At 44.1% G+C, this 23452-nt stretch overlaps 1 protein-coding gene across 1 annotated transcript in view; it reads right to left on the bottom strand.

The window, feature by feature from the left end:
- The window catches only part of LOC118386427 (inactive phospholipase C-like protein 1), a 124989-nt gene extending 101746 nt beyond the window's left edge, over positions 1 to 23243 (bottom strand). The window contains exon 1 of the mRNA XM_052522868.1: positions 22202 to 23243. Within this exon, the coding sequence (XP_052378828.1) occupies positions 22202 to 22378 (177 nt within the window). The 5' untranslated portion in view covers positions 22379 to 23243. The remainder of the gene's footprint in view (positions 1 to 22201) is intronic.
- Positions 23244 to 23452: the final 209 nt, after the last annotated feature.

The following is a 23452-nucleotide window of genomic DNA, read 5'->3' as shown; positions in this document are numbered from 1 at the left end:
CCTGTAGGGTCAGCCTTGAGGTGTCAACAAGCAAGACACTCTGTCTCTCTCATGAACAAATATTACATTTGCAGTGTTCAAGTACCAGGAGAAGCATCAATGGAAAGACATGTTTCTGTACCTGCTATAGTCTGTCTGTCCATCCGTCTGCATGCCTGTCTGTCAGGACCAAGCATGTCACAAGCTGTTTGAGCCGATAAGGAGACAGAGATTACAACAGATCCATCTGACGTTTAGATAAGTCTTCAGCTAAGCTTTAACATAATAACTGGTTTGACGTGTATGCATGTTAATTATTTCCTAAAATTCTATGCAAAATCGTCCCCATCAGCTGTCTTGTCTTTTCAAGTTTCAAACAATTCAGATAAACAAAGAGACAGAGACGAGACAGAGAGAGAGATAGAGATAGACAGAGAGATGGACTGTGACAGGGAACAACCCACTAGAGAGGTGGCTGCCCCCGCAGAGAAGCCAGAAGAACAGCCCACCTCAGCACCTTACAAAAGTCTCAATACCACAGCAGAACAGTCCACACCAGACCCTGACCATAGAGTCGACATCACAGCAGAACAGTCCACACCAGACCCTGACCATAGCGTCGACATCACAGCAGAACAGTCCACACCAGACCCTGACCATAGCGTCGACATCACAGCAGAACAGTCCACACCAGACCCTGACCATAGCGTCGACATCACAGCAGAACAGTCCACACCAGACCCTGACCATAGCGTCGACATCACAGCAGAACAGTCCACACCAGACCCTGACCATAGCGTCGACATCACAGCAGAACAGACAAATGAAGAACCCCAAGCCCAGGGGCTCTCACCCCCTCTGAGCCACCCTGATAGCCCTTCTGACAACCCCCCCTGTCAGCCACCCTGATAGCCCTCCTGACAACCCCCCCACACCCACTGAGGACAAACACAAGACACAGATTGTTCTCCTCATGGACTCAAATGGGAAATACAGTGCCTTGCGAAAGTATTCGGCCCCCTTGAACTTTGCGACCTTTTGCCACATTTCAGGCTTCAAACATAAAGATATAAAACTGTATTTTTTTGTGAAGAATCAACAACAAGTGGGACACAATCATGAAGTGGAACGACATTTATTGGATATTTCAAACTTTTTTAACAAATCAAAAACTGAAAAATTGGGCGTGCAGACCTTCTGTCTGAGGACCAACTAGGGTCACCCAGCCACATAATAATACACCCAGCGCGCCCTAGTCCTTCTGTCTGAGGTCCAACTAGGTTCACCCAGCGCGCCCTCGACCTTCTGTCTGAGGACCAACTAGGGTCACCCAGCCACATAATAATACACAGGCACAAACGACCTGAGAACACAGCAGGAAAGGGTGGCCATAGCACTGAAGGGAGTGATTGAAAGAGCTTCTTCTACAAGTGGTTATCTCCACCCTGCTACCACAAAAAGACTTCCACCCTGCCACAATGCAGCGGGTAAACGCAAGTACTTCCCATGACTGTGCCTCAAAACCAAATGTTTTCCTGGCCCACCACTCCACCCTGGACTTGAACAACCTCTATGACCAGGTCCACCTATACAAGTCAGCAGTGCCCACCTTCGCCTGGACTCTAAAGGACATCGCTCTCAAACGTATCCCCAACACTTCACACAGGAGCAACAGATCAATAGACACCCCGCCCAGACCAGCGAGACACCCTCCCAGACCTGCGGGACCCCCCCTGGACCTACACATAGAGGACCCACGCCAAGAGGACTTACATCTAGACCACAGCACCCCCAGCCACGTCCACACCCCCACCAATCAACACCCCCCCATGTCAACCATGCCCACACCCCATCTAGGCCCCCTCAGATCAAACCTATGCCCCTCCTGCCCACCCCATGCACCCCACCCCTGCAAAGAGGGCCACAACATGGAAGTCACACATACGCCCAGGCAGTCAATGGGCAAACAGGCCCGACACCCACTCTTACACTAGCCCAAGCCAATGGCATGTACCAGATGCTCAGCAGGCTCTGCTCACACTTACTGGCCTGAGGCCAAACCACACAACCAACAACATTGGACACTTTATGGAACACAAAGCCTTCACTATCTCATCCTGGAATATCCAAGGCCTGAGGTCATCTGCCTTTGTCCTAACGAGCAGGAACCTGGACTTCACCAAAGAAATCAGAAATACAGACATTGTCATCCTACAAGAAACATGGTATAGAGGAGATGGACCCCCTGGTTAACCTCTAGGTTACAGAGAGCTGGTAGTCCCATCCACCAAACTACCAGGTGTGAAACAGGGAAGGGACTCGGGGGGTATGCTAATTTGGTATAGAGCAGACCTAACTCACTCCATTAAATTAATAAAAACAGGAACATTTTATATTTGGTTAGATATTCAAAATGAAATTATCTTAACAGAGAAAAATGTCCTCCTGTGTGCTACCTATATCCCCCCACTAGAATCCCCATACTTTAATGAAGACAGCTTCTCCATCCTGGAGGGAGAAATCAATCATTTCCAGGCCCAGAGACATGTACTCGTCTGTGGCAACCTAATGCCAGAACTGGACAAGAACCTGACACCCTCAGCCCACAGGGGGACAAACACCTGCCTGCAGGAGACAGCATTCCCTCCCCCATATGCCCTCCTAGGCACAACTATGACAACATAACCAACAAAACGGGTCACAACTCCTGCAGCTCTGTCGCACGCTGGGTATGTACATAGTCAATGGTAGGCTTTGGAGGGGACTCTATGATAGGTTCAACTATAGCTCATCTCTTGGCAGTAGTACTGTAGACTACTTTATCACTGACCTCAACCCAGAGTCTCTCAGTGTTCACAGTCAGCCCACTGACATCCCTATCAGACCACAGCAAAATCACAGTCTACTTGAACAGAGCAATCCTCAATCATGAGGCATCAAAGCCAAAGGAACTGAGTAACATTAAGAAATGCTATAGATGGAAGGAATGCAGTTTGGAAACCTACCAAAAAACATATTAGGCAACAACAAATTCAATCCCTTTTAGACAATTTCCTGGGTAAAACGTTCCCCTGTAATAGTGAAGGTGTAAACTTAGCAGTAGAAAATCTTATCAGTATATTTGACCTCTCAGCTTCCCTATCAAATCTAAAAATCTCAAATAGAAAAGCGAAGAAAATTAACAACAATGACAAATGATTTGATGAAGAATGCAAAAATCTAAGAAAGAAATTGAGAAACCTATCCAACCAAAAACATAGAGACCCGGAAAACCTGATTCTACGCCTACACTAAGGTGAATCACAAAAACGATACAGAAATACACCACGGAAAAAGAAAGAACAGCATGTCACAAATCAGCTCAATGTAATTGAATAATCCATAGACTAATCAATTCTGGGAAAATTGGAAAACACTAAACAAACAACAACACGAAGAGTTATCTATCCAAAATGGAGATGTATGGGTAAACCACTTCTCCAATCTTTTTGGCCCTATAACAAAGAACAAAGAGCAAAAACATATACATGATCAAATACAAATCTTAGAATCAACTATTACAGACTACCAGAACACACTAGATTCTCCAATTACCTTGAATGAGCTACAGGACAAAATAAAAACCCTCCAACCCAAAAAGGCCTGTGGTGTTGATGGTATCCTTACTGAAATTATCAAATATACAGACAACAAATCCCAATTGGCTACACGAAAACTCTTTAACATCATCCTTAGCTCTGGCATCTTCCCCAATATTTGGAACCAAGGACTGATCACCCTAATCCACAAAAGTGGAGACAAATTTGACCCCAAATAGGGCTCTCCTTCTCCATGGCTGACGTGAGTAAGATATTTAAGCGTGTTAACCCTTGCAAGGCTGCCGGCCCAGACGGCATCACTAGCTGCATCCTCAGAGCATGTGCAGACCAGCTGGCTGGAGTGTTTACGGACATATTCAATCTCTCCCTATCTCAGTCTGTTGTCCACCATTGTTCCTGTACCCAAGAAAGCAAATGTTACTGAACTGAATGACTATTGACCCGTAGCACTCACTTCTGTCATCATGAAGTGCTTTTAGAGACTAGTCAAGGATCATATCACATCTACCTTACCTGACACCCTAGACCCACTTCAAATTGCTTAACGTCCCAATAGAACCACAGATGATGCAATCGCCATCACACTGCACACTGCCCTATCCCATCTGGACAAGAGGAATACCTATGTGAGAATGCTGTTCACTGACTACAGCTCAGCATTCAACACCATAGTGCAGTCTGGGTGGTGCGGTCTTCCCAACGCATCACCGGGTGTAAGGTACCTTCACTCCAGGACACCTACAGCACCCGATGTCACAGGAAGGCCAAAAAGATCATCAAGGACAACAACTACCCGAGCCACTATCTGTTCACCCCGCTATCATCCAGAAGGCGAGGTCAGTACAGGTGCATCAAAGCTGGGACCGAGAGACTGAAAAACAGCTTCTATCTCAAGGCCATCAGAGTGTTAAATAGCCATCACTAGCACATTAGAGACTGCTGCCTATATACAAAGACTTGAAATCACTGGCCACTTTAATAAATGGAATACTAGTCACTTTAATAACGTTTACATATTTTGCATTACTCATCTCATATGTATATACTGTATCTTAGTCTATGCCGCTCTGACATTGCTCGTCCAAATATTTAAATATTCTAATTCCATTCCTTTAGATTGTGTGTATTGTTAGATATTACTGCAGTTTTGAGCTAGAAACACAAGCATTTTGCTACATCTGCTAAAGACGTGTATGTGACAAATACATTGAAGAGGTCCAGCGAATTGAGTGAAGAAGAGTTTGTAGTTAGGTAATTATAATACACAGAGTAGCATAGACTTTCAAGTGTAGCATATGCCAAGGTTAGGCTTTGCGTATGTTTTAGCCTATCCGTGTGTCCATGAGTGTGTATCTAAGAGCATGTGTATGCGGGTGGTCGTCACCCTGTTCATCCCTACAGGTCTGACCCCCTATAGGCTCTGCTATGTTGACCTAAAGGTGTTGTTGCAGGCACCCTTGATTAGACACCCTCTCCAGAGTCCTTCTCCAGTCTGCTTCACCCTGAGGTAAAACACTATGCACTTGTGAACACACACAAGCACTGCACCAATCACAGACCTTCCTTCACTGTGACTTTCTCTCTGTTTATTGCTCTCTATGTGGGTGATTCCTTAAGAAACTAGAACAAATCCATGATTTTGGGAGATTTTTACAAAATGTTATCCATAGAAGTGTCCTTTGGAGGAGGGATTGTTGACATATACACTAAGTGAACCAAAAATTAGGAACACCTTAATATTGAGTGGCATCCCCTCTTGCCCTCAGAACAGCCTCAATTTGTCAGGGCATGGATTAAAGGCGTCGAAAGCGTTCCACAAGGATGCTAACTCATGTTGACTCCGTTGCTTCCCACAGTTGTGTCAAGTTGACTGGATGTCCTTTGAGTGGTGGACAATTCTTGATACACACAGGAAACTGTTGAGTGTGAAAATCCCAGTAGCGTTGTAGTTCTTGACAAACTCAAACCAGTGCACCTGGCACCTACTACCATACCCCGTTCAAAACGTACTTAAATATTTTATCTTGCCCATTTAGCCTCTGAATGACACACATACATAAGCCATGTCCCAGTTGTCTCAAGGCTTAAAAGTCCTTTTTAACCGGTCTCCTCACCGTCATCTACACTGATTGAAGTGGATTTAACAAGTGACATCAATAAGGGATCATAGCTTCACCTGGATTCACCTGGTCAGCCTGTCAGGGAAAGACTATTCCTGATGTTTTGTACACTCAGTGTATTTGACATTTGTATCCTAAAGCATACTTGAGAAATAATCAATTGATGTTGGAACATTCGTGAAATTTTGGCCTTACCCAGGCCTCCTTTAAGACTCCATAATGTTTCATCTGTAGGTGTCTGTGTGAACTCTCGCTCGAAACTCTTGACCCTGACAGAACACTCCCAATAACAATAACTTCATAACAGTTATATTCAGGAGAGTAAACTATGTAAAAGAGAGAGAGATGGGAAGAGAGAGACTCAACATCAGCTGCAGGGTATTACTAAACAGCAGTGTACAGATAGGGCTCGCCATCCTCCCCCACTCTCTCCTCACTCTCACAGTGTCCACCTCTTACTCTTCCTGCTCATCCTGGCACCTCATGTGCACACAAACACCCAACAACTCAACTTATTGACAGGGAGTCTAGACGTATCAAGGTATTGTGGTGAGGGTGAAAGGTCAATTAGTACTGAAATAGTTTGATAGCAGTCCATGTGACAATGTAGACTAAATGTGGCAGGGAGTAGAGCGTCTTCCAAAGATTGACAAAACAGCTGTCACAGGGCAATATGTTTTACAGTTTCTGTTTGATTCAGGCTTATTCCTCAGGGCTAACACATACTCACACACACTAACACAGCCTCGTGACGAGCAGCTGTGGTGTGGTGGTGAGAGTTCTCGGGATGCTGTGGTACCAATAGTAGGATGACACTGAGGGGACAGAGGCCTCAGTCTCTCCCCTACACACACACACACGACCCGGAGCCTAGCGTACTTTGTAAACAAATCATTGTTGAGAGAAAACACAGTGGGACAGAGATGTGGGGAGAGAGAGGGAGGTTGAAGCCCAGCAAGTTCAGGATTGGCCAGGGCTGCACTCAAACAACAGTAGCAGAGAGAGAGTGAGAGAGAGCGACAATACACAGCTGTGTCAGGGCTATGTTCAATCCTATATGTTTCAATGGGCCTCAGAGTGGAGAGTGAGTGAGTGGTTCCCTTTCACTGAAGCCTGACTGAGACAAACACACCAACCCAGAACACAGGTGGTGTTGGGTGGAGAAAAGTAACAGTTACGATTTTAATCTTCATTTGTCGAGGAAAAATGTACACGTTAGGCCTAATTATTTGACTTGATTGAGATGAACACTCCTATAATGTCACTCTAAAAGGCTGAGCAACAGAATGGTCATCATTCTCCATAACGAAAAGTAATACTGTAACTGTCCTAGCACATGTAAGAAGCAGTGTTCAATCTCAATCTCAATTCTATATTGCTCTTCATAACCTTATCATTCAGTGGGATAGGAAGACATAGTGCTTAATGTATTTGTGCACAGGGATTAAGAGAAAGCATAGGGATCAACTGGATGGGAGACTTTTATGAGCACTAGAGTGGAAGGTTAGTGATTGGAAAGCTTCATCTCTAACCACGTGTCAACAGTAGCTTGGGAGGGCCAGGCAGAAACAAGAGGCCTTATACTCATCTAGATGACGTTGATCCACAACTGACTCACCGGCCAGGCAGAGGGCACAGAGAGCACAAAGGGATCGATCCTTATTATCCTCTACACACACACACACACACACACACAGAAACAAACAAACTTCGCTTTTACAGGGCAACAAGATGCAATCATCCCTTGATAGATACATCGGTCTGTTTCGTGAAGCATTATATGTGAGAGGCTTTTTCCAAGGGCAGAGTGTGTGCAGTGGAGCATAATGGATTCCAGCCTGCCCTGTCAGTCCAAACGGTAATGTCACAATACTGAACTTGTGGAACATTAATCTTCTTCTTCTGTTGATGTTTCTAGGCACCTGGTCTAACAGTCCATAGGGATTTTACCTTATAGAATAAAATAAAACCTGGTCTAACAGTCCATAGGGATTTTACCTTATAGAATAAAATAAAACACGTGTAGACCTTAACGTGAAATGCTTACTTACAAGCCCTTAACCAACAATGCAGTTCAATAAGAGTAAAGAAAATATTTACCAAATAAACTACAGTAACACAATAACGTAACAATAACGATGCTTATATACAGGGGGTACCGAGTCAGTGTAGAGGCTATATACAGGGGGTACCGTGTCAGTGTGGAGGCTATATACAGGGGGTACCGAGTCAGTGTGGAGGCTATATACAGGGGGTACCGTGTCAGTGTGGAGGCTATATACAGGGGGTACCGAGTCAGTGTGGAGGCTATATACAGGGGGTACCGAGTCAGTGTGGAGGCTATATACAGGGGGTACCGAGTCAGTGTGGAGGCTATATACAGGGGGTACCGAGTCAGTGTGGAGGCCAAATACAGGGGTTACCGAGTCAGTGTGGAGGCTATATACAGGGGTTACCGAGTCAGTGTGGAGGCTATATACAGGGGTTACCGAGTCAGTGTGGAGGCTATATACAGGGGGTACCGAGTCAGTGTGGAGGCTATATACAGGGGTTACCGAGTCAGTGTGGAGGCTATATACAGGGGGTACCGAGTCAGTGTGGAGGCTATATACAGGGGGTACCGGTACCGAGTCAGTGTGTGGGGTACAGGATAGAGGTCATTTGAACATGTAGGTAGAGGTGAAGTGACTGTGCATAGATAATAAACAGCGAGTAGCAGCAATGTACAAAACAAATGGAGATAATGGGGGTTCAATGTAATAGTCCGGTGGCCATTTGATTAATTGTTCAGCAGCCTTATGGCTTGGGGGTAGAAGCTGTTAAGGTGCCTTTTGGTCCTAGACTTGGCGCTCCGGTACCGCTTGCCGTGGGGTAGCAGAGAAAGCAGTCTGACTTGGGTGACTGAAGTCTGACAATTTTATGGGCTTTCCTCTGACACCGCCTATTATATACAGTTGAAGTCGAAAGTTTACATACACCTTAGTCAAAAACATTTCAACTCAGTTTTTCACAATTCCTGACATTTAAATCCAAGTAACAATTCCCTCTTTTAGGTCAGTTAGGATCACCACTTTATTTTAAGATTGTGAAATGTCAGAATAATAGTAGAGAGAATGATTTATTTCAGCTTTTATTTCTTTCATCACATTCCCAGTGGGTAAGAAGTTTACATACACATAATTAGTATTTGGTAGCATTGCCTTTAAATTGTTTAACTTGGGTCAAACATTTTCAGGGAGCCTTCCACAAGCTTCCCACAATAAGTTGTGTGAATTTTGGCCCATTCCTCCTGACAGAGCTGGTGTGACTGAGTCCGGTTTTCAGGCCTCCTTGCTCGCACACGCTTTTTCAGTTCAGCCCACAAATGTTCTATAGGATTGAGGACAGAGCTTTGTGATGGCCACTCCAATACCTTGAATGTGTTGTCCTTAAGCCATTTTGCCACAACTTTGGAAGTATGCTTGGGGTCATTGTCCATTTGGAAGACCCATTTGCGACCAAGCTTTAACTTCCTGAATGATGTCTTGAGATATTACTTCAATATATCCACATAATTTTGATGCCATCTATTTTTTTTTAGCCATGACATAATTTAATGGTATTTTCCAAGCTGTTTAAAGGCACAGTCAACTTAGTGTATTTAAACTTCTGACCCACTGGAATTGTGATGAAGTAAAATAATCTGTCTGTAAACAATTGTTGGAAAAAGTACTTGTGTCATGCACAAAGCAGATGTCCTAACAGACTTGCCAAAACTATAGTTTGTTAAAAATAAATTTGTGAAGTGGTTGAAAAACAAGTTTTAATGACTCCAACCTAAGTGTATGTAAACTTCCGACTTCAACTGTAGGTCCTGGATGGCAGGAAGCTTGGCCCCAGTGATGTACTGGGCCGTACACACTACCCTCTGTAGCACCTTGTGGTCAGACGCCGAGCAATTGCCATACCAGGCGGTTATGCAATCAGTCAGGATGCTCTTGATGGTGCAGCTGTAAAACTTTTTTAGGATCTGAGTGTTCACAACTGTCTTTGTGTGTTTGGACCATAATAGTTAGTCGGTGATTTGGAACTTGAAACTCTCGACCCTCTCCACTACAGCCCCGTTGATGTCAATGGGGACCTGTTCGGCCCACCTTTTCCTGTAGTCCACGATCAGCTCCTTTATCTTGCTCACATTAAGGGAGAGGTTGTTGTCCAGTTCTCTGATCTCCTCCCTATATTCTGTCTCATCGTTGTCAGACACATTCTCAGAATGTTCAGGTCAACAGAACTTTGACCTCTAGGGTACATATCAGATTGACCTGTAAACATTGCTTAAAAAAAGAAAACCCTGATACGTTCTCAGCTTTGTAAGACAAGTGGTTCTGAAAGGTCATGAAATTACCTTTCAAATTATATATAAACTCATCAAAAAAGAAACGTTCTCTCACAGTCAGCTGCATTTAATTTCAGTAAAAAGAAAATGTTATTTTAATTTTTACCACCTTTTTCTCCCCAATTTCATGGTATCCAATTGTTAGTAGCTACTATCTTGTCTCATCGCTACAACTCCCATAGGGGCTCGGGAGAGACGAAGGTCGAAAGTCATGCGTCCTAAGAAACACAACCCAACCAAGCCGCACTGCTTCTTAACACAGCGCGCATCCAACCCGGAAGCCAGCCGCACCAATGTGTCGGAGGAAACACCATGCACCTGGCAACCTTGGTTAGCATGCACTGCTAACCTCCCGGTCGCGGCCGGTTGCGACAGAGCCTGGGCGCGAACCCAGAGTCTCTGGTGGCACAGGTGCCCTTAACCACTGCGCCACCCTATTTTCAGTCAACTTAACATGTGTAAATATTTGTATGAACATAACAAGATTCAACAACTGAGACATAAACTAAACTGAACAAGTTCCCCAGACATGTGACTAACAGAAATTGAATAATGTGTCCCTGAACAAAGGGGGGAGGGGGGCAACATCAAAAGTAACACTCAGTATCTGGTGTGGCCACCAGCTGCATTAAGTACTGCAGTGCATCTCCTCCTCATGGACTGCACCAGATTTGCCAGTTCTTGCTGTGAGATGTTACCCCACTCTTCCACAAAGGCACCTGCATGTTCCTGGACATTTCTGGGGGGAAAGGCCCTAGCCCTCACCCTCCAATCCAACAGGTCCCAAATGTGCTCAATGGGATTGAGATCCGGGCTCTTCGCTGGCCATGGCAGAAAAACGTACATTCCTGTCTTGCAGGAAATCATGCACGGGGCGAACAGTATGGCTGGTGGCATTGTCATGCTGGAGGGTCATGTCAGGATGAGCCTGCAGGAAGGGTACCACATGAGGGAGGAGGATGTCTTCCCTGTAACACACAGCGTTGTCATGCTGGAGGGTCATGTCAGGATGAGCCTGCAGGAAGGGTACCACATGAGGGAGGAGGATGTCTTCCCTGTAACACACAGCGTTGTCATGCTGGAGGGTCATGTCAGGATGAGCCTGCAGGAAGGGTACCACATGAGGGAGGAGGATGTCTTCCCTGTAACACACAGCGTTGTCATGCTGGAGGGTCATGTCAGGATGAGCCTGCAGGAAGGGTACCACATGAGGGAGGAGGATGTCTTCCCTGTAACGCACATCGTTGAGTTTGCCTGCAATGACAACAAGCTCAGTCTGATGATGCTGTGACACACCACCCGACCATGACGGACCCTCCACCTCCAAAAATCGATCCCGCTCCAGAGTACAGGACTCGGTGTAACGCTCATTCCTTCGACGATAAACGCGAATCCGACCATCACCCCTGGTGAGACAACCGCGACTCGTCAGTGAAGAGCACTTTCTGCCAGTCCTGTCTGGTCCAGCGACGGTGGGTTTGTGCCCATAGGCGACGTTGTTACCTGTGATGTCTGGTGAGGACCTGCTTTACAACAGACCTACAAGTTCTCAGTCCAGCCTCTCTCAGCTTATTGCGTACAGTCTGAGCACTGATGGAGGGATTGTGCGTTCCTGGTGTAACTCGGGCAGTTGTTGTTGCCATTCTGTACGTGTCCCGCAGGTGTGATGTTCAGATGTACCAATCCTGTGCAGGTGTTGTTACACGTGGTCTGCCACTGCGAGGACGATCAGCTGTTCGTCCTGTCGCCCTGTAGCGCTGTCTTAGGCGTCTCACAGTACGGACATTGCAATTTATTGCCCTGGCCACATCTGCAGTCCTCATGCCTCCTTGCAGCATGCCTAAGGCACGTTCACACAGATGAACAGCGACCCTGGGCATCTTTCTTTTGGTGTTTTTCTGAGTCAGTAGAAAGGACTCTTTAGTGTCCTAGGTTTTCATACATGTGACAATTGCCTACCGTCTGTAAGCTGTTAGTGCCTTAATGACCATTCCACAGGTGCATGTTCATTCATTGTTTATGGTTCATTGAACAAGCATTGGGAAACAGTGTTTCAAAATATTGCCCATATTGTGCAACTGACATTAAACTGTTGGAAGCTTAGCCATTGATTTCCATGTAGTGGGACAGCTATGTTTTGGGATTGCAAATTCTGTGATAGAAGCATGAAACCCCACAGAATCCTTTTTCCAATATGGCCACCAACCAACTCAGTGGGATCTTATTGGATCAATTTTGCATGACCATACCTGTATGAAATTGTAGTGTGCCCAACATTATCTTAACATGTTCATGGTGATGTGGAATACACAAACATGAGCCAGGTGTGCCAGATATATACATTTTTCACAGAATTGTTGCAAAAACTGTCCGAATCATTGTTTATGAAAATGTTTCCATCCTTAAATTGTAATATTTAATCTTCAAACACTTAACATGGATATTTTTTTCCCATGTTATCCTACAGATGTAGGATCTTAATTTTAGCCAGTTTTCTACAGCAGAAATATAATCCTGCAGCAACAGGAAATGTGAATTATTATGTGGATTATAATTAATGGCAATTTTTTTGTAGGGGTTCATATATTTTTCATTAGGGAAAGTTTTTGGGCACATTCTTACAACAATTCTGTGAATAATATATATATATATATATCTGGCACACCTGGCTCATGTGGTTGTGTATTCCACATCACCATGAACATTTTAAGATTATATTGGGCACACTACAATTTCATACAGGTATGGTCATGCAAAATTGATCCAATAAGATCCCACTGAGTTGGTTGGCGGCCAAGCTTCCAACAGTTGCACAATATGTGCCATTTTGAAACAATGGTTGTAGGTGGTGCTTTCAAAGTTGGTTATTGTATATATATTTGAAAGATAATTTCATGACCTTTCAGAACCACTTGTCTAACAAAGTTGAAACTGTATACGGGTTTCATTTTGTATTTTTTGCAATTTATACAAGTAATTCTGAAATGTACCCTAGAGGTCAAAAGGTCAAATTTCTCTTGACCTGAACATTCCAAAAATGTGTCTGATGGATAGCTGTGAAGGTAAGCTTTCCAGTGATATATGATTAAAGGGTATATGTGAGCAATAATTTGTTGTATACTGACATTGTTTGTCACAGTAGAAGTAATTCAATCTGCTTTACAGAAACGTGGCTCAAGCAGGACAATATTTATTTTACCTTAATTTTTAACTGGGCAAGTCAGTTAAAGAACAAATTCTTATTTACAATGATGGCCTAGCAGAAGGCAAAAGGCCTCCTGCGGGAACGAGGGCTGGGATTACATTACAGGATATTGATTGATACACTGTTATTGATGTGGACATTGATGGATACACTGTTATTAGAGCAGACGGAGACTAAACAACATTACATAAATCAATAGGCGAGGGGCTATGTATCTTCGTAGATAATACTTTGGCCACGCAGTGTAATGTGATAGAACAAATGTGCACCAGAGACTATGAGACTCTCATTGTATCATTCAGGCCATTCTATCTACCAAGTGAGTTTGGACAGATTACCATTATTCTGGTCTATGTGCCTGGACCTAACAATAAGGAAGCTGCTGACAGGATTACAGACTGTTTCAATGCTGCGCTTTCACAATCAACTGACCAGACAGTATTTGTTCTTGGGGATTTTAATGCGCTCTCCCTCTCCGAGCACCTCCCCACTCTTGGCTTTCCCGATCAGCTGATCCAAACAGTACGTCACCTGTCCAACTCACATCCTGGACCAGTGTTATGGCAACGGAGATGATGCATACACGGCAGTGTCCGGAGCACCCATCGGGAAATCAGATCGTTTAACGTTATCCATCTCCTACCCGAGCAGGTGAAATGCAGAAAACCTGCAGAGAAATCCATTCAGGTACGGACAGAGGAGAGTAGGGAGGAGCTCAAGGACTGCTTTGACATCACAGACAGCATTACATCATACATCCAGTTTTGTGAGTATACTGTCATTAACACAGAAATTGTCAGAGTATTTCCCAACAACAAGCCCTGGGTGTCTAAGGTATTGAAAATGTGACTCACTTAAAGAAGTTTGCATTGCTGTAAAGGAGATGCTGGTGCTGTAAAGGAGATGCTGGTGCTGTAAAGGAGATGCTGGTGCTGTAAAGGAGATGCTGGTGCTGTAAAGGAGATACTGAAGCTGTAAAGGAGATGCTGGTGCTGTAAAGGAGATGCTGGTGCTGTAAAGGAGATGCTGGTACTGTAAAGGAGATGCTGAAGCTGTAAAGGAGATGCTGGTGCTGTAAAGGAGATACTGAAGCTGTAAAGGAGATGCTGGTGCTGTAAAGGAGATGCTGGTGCTGTAAAGGAGCAAGAAAATGAATTCAGGTCAAAAATGTGGAAAGATAAAAAGGACTGAAAGGATAAAGTGGAGCAGAGGTTCTGTCCAGCCAATCCAAGACAAACATGGGAAGGGCTTAATGCAATGAATGATGGGAAGAGAAAAGAGAACAATACAATTGCAGACTGTTCATCCTTTGTAAACGACCTTAACTGTTTTTATGGAAGATTTGACCCAAATCCTCTCCTGTCCAGATAACGAGGTGGTCTCATGCTGGTCACATATTAAGCCACACATTAAGCCACACAAAGCGCCGAGCCCAGATGGCCTACGGAGCAAAGTACTGAAGAACTGTCCATAGCAGATCAACTGGACCCATTCCAGTTTGCCTATAAGGCACAGAGAGGGATTGAGGACCTTGACCTTGACCTTGATGAACATGGTGGCTAGTCCCCTTCAACATGCTAAATCATATGCACACCTTTCATTTATTTTACTTTCGTTCATCTTTCAATACAATGCAAATACACATCCTGCTGAAACGACTACTGGACCTGAACGTCCACGGAGGCCTGACAGGTTGGATCAAGGACTTATTATTAACTGACTGGCCACAGAGGGTCCTCATGAATGGGGCCCTCTCTGATGAACTGGCCCTGAACACAGGGGCACCCCAGGGGTGTGTCCTTTCACTGTTGTTCTTCTCCATCTACACTAACAAGATGAAGATCCAAGGAAACAATGTGAGCCTTTTCACATCCACTGAAGACATGGTTCTGGTGGGAGTCTTTAAAAAGAAGAAGATTGGGGTCAGATGGGGACAGATATTTTAAACAAACTTCAAGAATGGTACTGGTCAAGTGCCCTCCACATCAATGTGGAAAAGACAAAAGGAACTGATCATCAATGGCAACAACTTGCCAAGGTCCCAAACACTCTCTCTGAACAACCAACCAGTGGAGGTGGTTGAGTGTTTCAAATACCTCGGCACACAAATTGATAACAAACTGAGTTTTACAGAGAATGCAGAATGTTTTTTTTTTTTAAGCAAGCCAGCGCCTGTTTTTAATGAGGAAATTGAAGGGGTTTGGGGTCAGCCAGGGTGTTCTGAAGAGGGTGTACAGCAGCTTGGTGGAGAGCATCCGCACGTTCAATATGACCGTCTGGTAATCTGAGCGTGAGGCGCAAAAGCAAAGTGAACAGAATAGTAAACATAGCCAGGAAAGTAATTGGTCGACCGCAGACACATTTGCCCAGTCTGTTCCACAAGGCAACCAAAAAGAAGGCACTGGCTGTTGTTGGCGACCCCTCCCACCCTCTACACCCTCAGTTGGAGAGGCTTCCCTCTGGCTGGCGCTTCAGAATGCCCAAGAAGAACGTTTTCAAACATTAATTTGTTGCTTGTGCTGTTGGTCTACTAAATGCAAAGTAAATTGTATAAGTATATGTACTTATCTATCCAGTGCAGTTGGGACAGCGGCGTGAATGTATTGATGTCCTCTATGTTGATAGCGTCTGCAGTATGATGGACTGACTGGTTTAAATGTGATGTGAGAATGTATGTGTGTGCGATCATTTTAATTTAAAGAAAAATGTCCATCCTATATGGACAATAAAGTTTTATTTGATTCTATAAGGTAAAATCCCTATGGGTAAAATGGATGTGATGGAGTGATGAAATAAAGAGTAATAATGTGTAGAGGAATCTCCCATTGCTGCACTGATATCACACATTTTCCAACTCTGGGAACATAAACCTTCAAGAAAATCACTATGAGACATCGTCACCCAAGTGAGCCTGGATTTCAGGGTCTGGCCCATGGACTTTAATGGGTATTAGTGGAATGGCAGACACAGGGTGACCCGTGTAACTTTCTGGTCTGGGCATCTAATGTCTGATCGTGTGACTGAATGACTTGTGTTGTTCTTTTTATCATTTACAGTGAGACAATGACTAAAAAAAAAACTTCCTATATACAGACTTGACAAGCAGAGGCGATGCATCAATCAGTGTTGTTCAGAGCCAGAGGGGGAGGTTCAGAGATGGGCCAACCTCGTCCTTCCCTTCATTTCTGAGGGGTGGGTCTCCATCGGTTTCCCTAAACAACAAAGTCCTGTAGATTAGCCAGGTTCCTATCAGGGTTTCTCTGTCTGGGCATCTTTGGTTGAGGAGGACACAGTTACTCACACATGGGACCTAATGTGAGCACTGCCATCATGAGGCTGGGCCAAGTCACAAGCCCCCTGCCTAATCTCTTTCTCCCTCAGTCTCCATCCTTGTCCTTCCTCTGTGCTCCTCTGCATTCATCCCTCTATCCTCCCTCCCTTCCATCCCTCCCTCTCTCCCCCTCCCTCTGTTCACGTCCCTCCGTGTCTGTCACTGACATTCCTCTATCTTTGCATCACCCGTGACACTTCCTGCTACTAGGACAGAGAGAGGGCTCAGTTAACACAATCACCACATCAGAGCCTCTCAGCTGGGAGTACACACACACACACAGAGACACACAGAGACACACACAAACACACACACACACACACACACACACACACACACACACACACACACACACACACACACACACACACACACACACACACACACACACACAGGAGTATGGAGCCTCCATAGATGTCCTCTAAGGGTGGACATCTATTTAAAGTCCTCCTCCAGTCTCCTTGTCACCTCATTTAACATCTGATTTATTTAACAAAAGGCACATCTCAATAGGTGGTCCCGGTATGACATAACATGGCACAAGTGGGGGGGTGGTGGGAGGGGGTCTTGCCCCTTCTGTTCTCTATTGCTCCTCTATTGTTCCTCAAGCTAGGGGGGAGGCTGATGACGTCCCATCTGACCACCAGACCAACTCCTTGAAGTAAAAAAAAAAAAAAAAAACACTATCCACACATACGTTTTGACCCTTCAGTTTGTGTCTTTTACCTAATTTATAGTGACTAAAAATATTATTAGAGATTATTATAATAGTGGTCCTTCTGTAGCTTCTGTAGCTCAGTTGGTAGAGCATGGCGCTTGTAACGCCAGGGTAGTGGGTTCGATTCCCGGGACCACCCATACGTAGAATGTATGCACACATGACTGTAAGTTGCTTTGGATAAAAGCGTCCGCTAAATGGCATATATTATTATTATTATATTATAGTATCGCTGGAGGACGTCTTTAACAGTGATCTATCAATAACATGATCCTCCTCTGGTAAAGTCAGCTGACATCATATCACCGCTAGCGACCATGGAAAGCTATGATGTCACCCTAGACTGGCTTGTAGCTGCTGGTCAGTTGTCAACCACAGGGTCAACCACAGCAGAGAGGAAGAGGCAAAGCGAGACGGCTGACTCCGCCCTAAAATATGTCAGCTTGAAAATAAAGCGTGAAGCAGAGGAAGCTGATTTTTTTGTTGTTCGCATGCGTATCTGCCCGCTCTTATTCAGCTAGAATGTTCCAGACTTTCCCGACAGCTAGAATGTTCCCGACAAACTTTTACTTCCATTTTTATAGCGAAGACTCCAGGTATCTTGTCAGTATATATTGTAGACCATATTTGACCACAGTCCATCCTGGATGCAGACACGAACTGAGTTCATAGATACAGTGAGGGAATAAAGTATTTGATCACCTGCTGATTTTGTATGTTTGCCCACTGACAAAGAAATGATCAGTCTATAATTTGAATGGTAGGTTCATTTGAACAGTGAGACAGAATAACAATTTTAAAAATCCAGAAAAAGCATGTCAAAAGTGTTATAAATTGATTTGCATTTTAATGAGGGAAACAAGTATTTGACCCCCTCTCAATCAGAAAGATTTCTGGCTCCCAGGTGTCTTTTATACAGGTAACGAGCTGAGAATAGGAGCACACTCTTAAAGGGGGTGCTCCTAATCTCAGTTTGTTACCTGTATAAAAGACACCTGTCCACAGAAGCAATCAATCAGATTCCAAACTCTCCACCATGGCCAAGACCAAAGAGCTCTCCAAGGATGTCAGGGACAAGATTGTAGACCTACACAAGGCTGGAATGGGTTACAAGACCATCGCCAAGCAGCTTGGTGAGAAGGTGACAACAGTTGGTGCAATTATTCACAAATGGAAGAAGAACAAAAGAACTGTCAATCTCCCTCGGCCTGGGGCTCCATGCAAGATCTCACCTCATGGAGTTGCAATGATCATGAGCACGGTGAGGAATCAGCCCAGAGCTACACGGGAGGATCTTGTCAATGATCACAAGGCATCTGGGACCATAGTCACCAAGAGAACAATTGGTAACACACTACGCCGTGAAGGACTGAAATCCTGCAGCGCCCGCAAGGTCCCCCTGCTCAAGAAAGCACATATACATGCCCGTCTGAAGTTTGCCAATGAATATCTGAATGATTCAAGGGACAACTGGGTGAAAGTGTTGTGGTCAGATGAGACCAAAATGGAGCTCTTTGGCATCAACTCAACTCGCCATGTTTGGAGGAGGAGGAACGCTCCCTATGACCCCAAGAACACCATCCCCAACGTCAAACATGGAGCTGGAAACATTATGCTTTGGGGGTGTTTTTCTGCTAAGGGGACAGGACAACCTCACCGCATCAAAGGGACGATGGACGGGGCCATGTACCGTCAAATCTTGGGTGAGAAACTCCTTCTCTCAGCCAGGGCATTGAAAATGGGTAGTGGATGGGTATTCCAGCATGACAATGACCCAAAACACACGGCCAAGGCAACAAAGGAGTGGCTCAAGAAGAAGCACATTAAGGTCCTGGAGTAGCCTAGCCAGTCTCCAGACCTTAATCCCATAGCAAATCTGTGGAGGGAGCTGAAGGTTCGAGTTGCCAAACGTCAGCCTCGAAACCTTAATGACTTGGAGAAGATCTGCAAAGAGGAGTGGGACAAAATCCCTCCTGAAATGTGTGCAAACCTGGTGGCAAACTACAAGAAATGTGGGTTTTGCCACCAAGTACTAAGTCATGTTTTGCAGAGGGGTCAATTACTTATTTCCCTCATTAAAATGCTAATCAATTTATAATATTTTTGACATGTGTTTTTCTGGATGTTTTTGTTGTTATTCTGTCTCACTGTTCAAATAAATCTACCATTAAAATTATAGACTGATAATTTCTTTGTCAGTGGGCAAACGTACAAAATCAGCGGGGGATCAAATACTTTTTTCCCCTCACTGTAGAGGGCAGGATCATTCTTCATTGGATGCTCTGAATTGGTATTGTTTTATAAAACAGGTTATCTAAGTTGACAACAACTATTCAAACATTGTTGATGATCAGATATTGGAATTTAAATCTGTGCTGGTGAGAGCTTCTTTTGGAAGACAACTTCTATGAGGGTGTGTTTTTGGCATATTCAGGTTAATCAAAATTCCATTGTGAAATGGAAATAAAGTGAGCATAATGGTACAGGTTAGGCACAGGTTTGGCATGTGAATACACATGTGTGATGCTCTGTGTGGGCCTGAATTGAGATCACTCGGCGCGTGGAATGTGCGCTGTTGTCAGGAGTAGGTGCGGGCGGGCGTCACAGGTTGTTCACTCAATGTGTAGCCTACATTCTTTGGCCAATTTCAGTGCAGAAAAAATGCAGTGCGTGACAGTTAAAATCAAAACGATACCACGAGTGGCACCTGCTGTTGCCTACAGTATATATCCAAACGAACTGAGACCAAAAGGCTGACATCATTTCAGTTTCAGAACACCATTATAGCCTAACCATGGCGCCCTGCAGGTTTCTCTCCTCGAAAATGTGAAACAGTTCTTATAAGTCCTCAATAAGATTGTCATCCACACAGAAAAATGGCCAGTGTTGATTTTTCAGTGTAACATTTCTAGTGTTGATTCAGGAGTTAAATTCACTCTGCAAGAGTGTAAATTAACCCCCAGTTTTGGTGTTAAAAGCCTGTTTTACTTTGGAGAGTAAAACAGTCCCATCAAAACCATGCCCATCCGTATCATATTTCCCAGCATTCTATTGTAGAAAATAATATCTGTTTTTGTATGTACATTGATTGATTAATCTTATGCTACACAAGGATAAATATAATACATTTTTTGCACCCGTTACTGAAATTGTTGTTCCAGTTCAATTGGTTTAGGTAATCTTCTTATAAACTTTCCTAACGCTGACAGTCATTCTGAATGCTGGTTGCTGGTGAACAAAAATGTCAACTGTTGGATATCCTAACTCTGAATTCCAAAATAAATTATACATCACTTTGCAAGCCATCTTAATGTGACTTGCAGACCTGATGTGGCCTGTAAACCAGGAGTTTCTTAACACCACTGTGCTAAGATTAAACTAGGCCATCAAAGTAAGGCCTAATGATAGAAATATTGTCTTAGAGCAAAGTTAGTCCAGTTTACTCTAAATCATGTTTTACACTATAGGTATTGAATATTAATCTACAGTAGGGCTATGCAAACACCAGTGGTGGAAAAGGTACTCAAATGTCATGCTTGAGTAAAAGTAAAGATACCTTAATAGAAAATGACTGAAGTAAAAGTCTAAAAGTATTTGGTTTTAAATATACTTAAGTATCAAAAGTAAATGGAATTACTCAAATTGACTTAAGTATCAAAAGTAACAATATAAACCATTTCAAATTCCTTATATTAAGCATTTTTAAATTGCCGGCTAGCCAGAGGCACACTCCAACACTCAGACATAATTTAACAAACGAAGTAGGTGTTTAGTGAGTCCTTCAAATCAGAGGCAGTAGGGAGGACCAGGGATGTTCTCTTGATAAGTGTGTGAATTGGACCATTTTCCTGTCAAAATGTAACAAGTATTTGGGGTGTCAGGGAAAATGTATGGAGTAAAAAGTATATTATTTTCTTTAGCAATGTAGTTTAGTAAAAGTTGACAAAAATATAAATAGTAAAGTAAAGTACAGATATCCCAAAAAACTACTTAAGTAGTGCTTTGACGTATTTTTACACCACTGGCAAACACCACAGTTAAGTTCAATTAAACACTTTACATGTTGAATGGGGAACAGAGTTAAATCTTTAACAATCTCCAAAGTGTTATTTTATCACCAGGTCAGTGGGACTCATATGTTCACTGAAAACACACTTTCAGAGTTAAATGTACACAACTGATTTTGCTGTGCAGTGTGAGGAATTAATATGTCTGAGACCCAAATTGAGACAGTCTCTGAAGAGTATTGGCATTTGTCTGGTGCTTGTTCATGTTCACACGCTAATGTAATCACAACCCACTGTAGCCTATCCTACTTCTATTCATTACCCACTGTAGCCTATCCTACTTCTATTCATTACCCACTGTAGCCTATCCTACTTCTATTCATTACCCACTGTCCTTTATCCGGCGGCTCCATGTCTAGTGTCTGTTGCAGAGACATTTTAAGTGGATGAATACACATTGTGAACAGTACAATGGAAAGCTCCAGTGCTATTATATTAGCCCAGTGGTTCCCGACCAGGAGTAATATAACCCCTGGGGGTACTTGGCCAATCCACAGGGGATACTTGAGAAGACTCATGAGACCATATGCCTACTGGTAAAATGCACGAGGGGATACTTCAGGGGTACTCCAGGCAGAACAAAATTCAGTTGGTGTACAGTAACCAAAATAGGTGGGGGAACTACTGCATTAGCCGATGGATTTTTAATTTGAAGCCTGGCTATTTTATGCGGGTGAACGATGTCTCAGGTAAAAGCAGGTGATTGAGTGAAACAGATCTGTTAACCTAAATCGTTCAGATAGATTTTACCAGTGTTATCATTACATGTAGCCTCAACCATCCCTTTAAGTAACTAATATATCTTACCTTGATGATGCTGCTCCTGCGTGGGGCTGCCCTCACTGCCTCCAGGACGATGGTATCGTTGTCCTGGCCAGGGAGGATGACTCCGCTCCGCCTTCCCGTCCTGGACGCTCTCGGCGGGATGATCTCCGGAGCTCCATCGTCGCACAGTCCGTCCCCATAGCGCTCTTGCTCCGACATCTTCTCAGCAGTTACAGGCTATAGAAAATCACAAAATTCGACGTATTATGGGTGCCATTTATTTACATATAAGTGCACGGGTAGGCTATGGAGGGGTCTGCTGCGCCTTTCCAAAAATATGAACCACGGAACTGGACTCCAGCGCACATCTGGCGAGGGCTGTTCCGTTAGACCATTAGAGCCGCTCCGGTCAGGCAGTTGGGTAGGCCTAGGTAATTACTTCAATTTCTTTAATCACGCCTAAAGTCCATCACATTCAGTCTCATGTTCGCTCTCCGGTCTCCACAAAGTCGAACTGACTTGTATACTGTCAGGACTAGAATCAGAGGATTGGGGAACACCCACCACAGACACTCGATAATCTGTCCTGTTGTGAAATCAAAACACCACTGACACGCACCGACTTGAATGCAAATTGGTTTAAAAAAAGGGTTTACCCGAAAACACTATTCCCGGGGGATGTGTTTTTCACGCAACAAGTCCCAACCTCACAGATTGGCAGCAGTCCTGTAGACTCCCAGCGATGCTACCTCACACTCAATGATAGATTAACATTGGGAAGAAGAAACTTCGCATAAAAATCCTTAAAACAACACACGTATTTAGGTGTAGTCTTCCAGGGTAGCCTAACCTTCCTGCTCAAAGAAGCCAACTCAGTCTACCTTTACCATCCAACAGTTACCAAAGTGCAAGGCAGTCAACTTTACGCTGTGATATATGTTGTTATGGGGAGAACAAGATGTATCTCCCATAGGTCCATTGGTTAAGCTCTCAAAGTACACTGAGCTGCTAAACACTTTAGTCGAGTCTGCAACAGATTTTGACGAGAAGGACGAACATAACTGACAGCTGCGCCGCCTCTAGTCCTCCCCACCTCTCTCTGGCGTTGCTCCTCCCACTTATTCTAGAAATCATAATTGACGCGCCAAGCAACCAATACACATGGGTATTTGGCACTCGTAGCTCCAAAACGCACGCAGTTGACAAAACAATGCTGGATGGGTGGAGTCAGATGTCGCTGGCTCTGGAATGCCTCATTTTGGAAGCGTACCACATGTTCTGGTTGCGAGGAGA

The sequence above is a fragment of the Oncorhynchus keta genome, chromosome 7 (genome assembly GCF_023373465.1).
Source record: "Oncorhynchus keta strain PuntledgeMale-10-30-2019 chromosome 7, Oket_V2, whole genome shotgun sequence".
NCBI lineage: Eukaryota > Metazoa > Chordata > Actinopteri > Salmoniformes > Salmonidae > Oncorhynchus > Oncorhynchus keta.
Note: the sequence above shows the minus strand (reverse complement) of the source record. Positions and strands in the feature narration are given on the sequence as shown.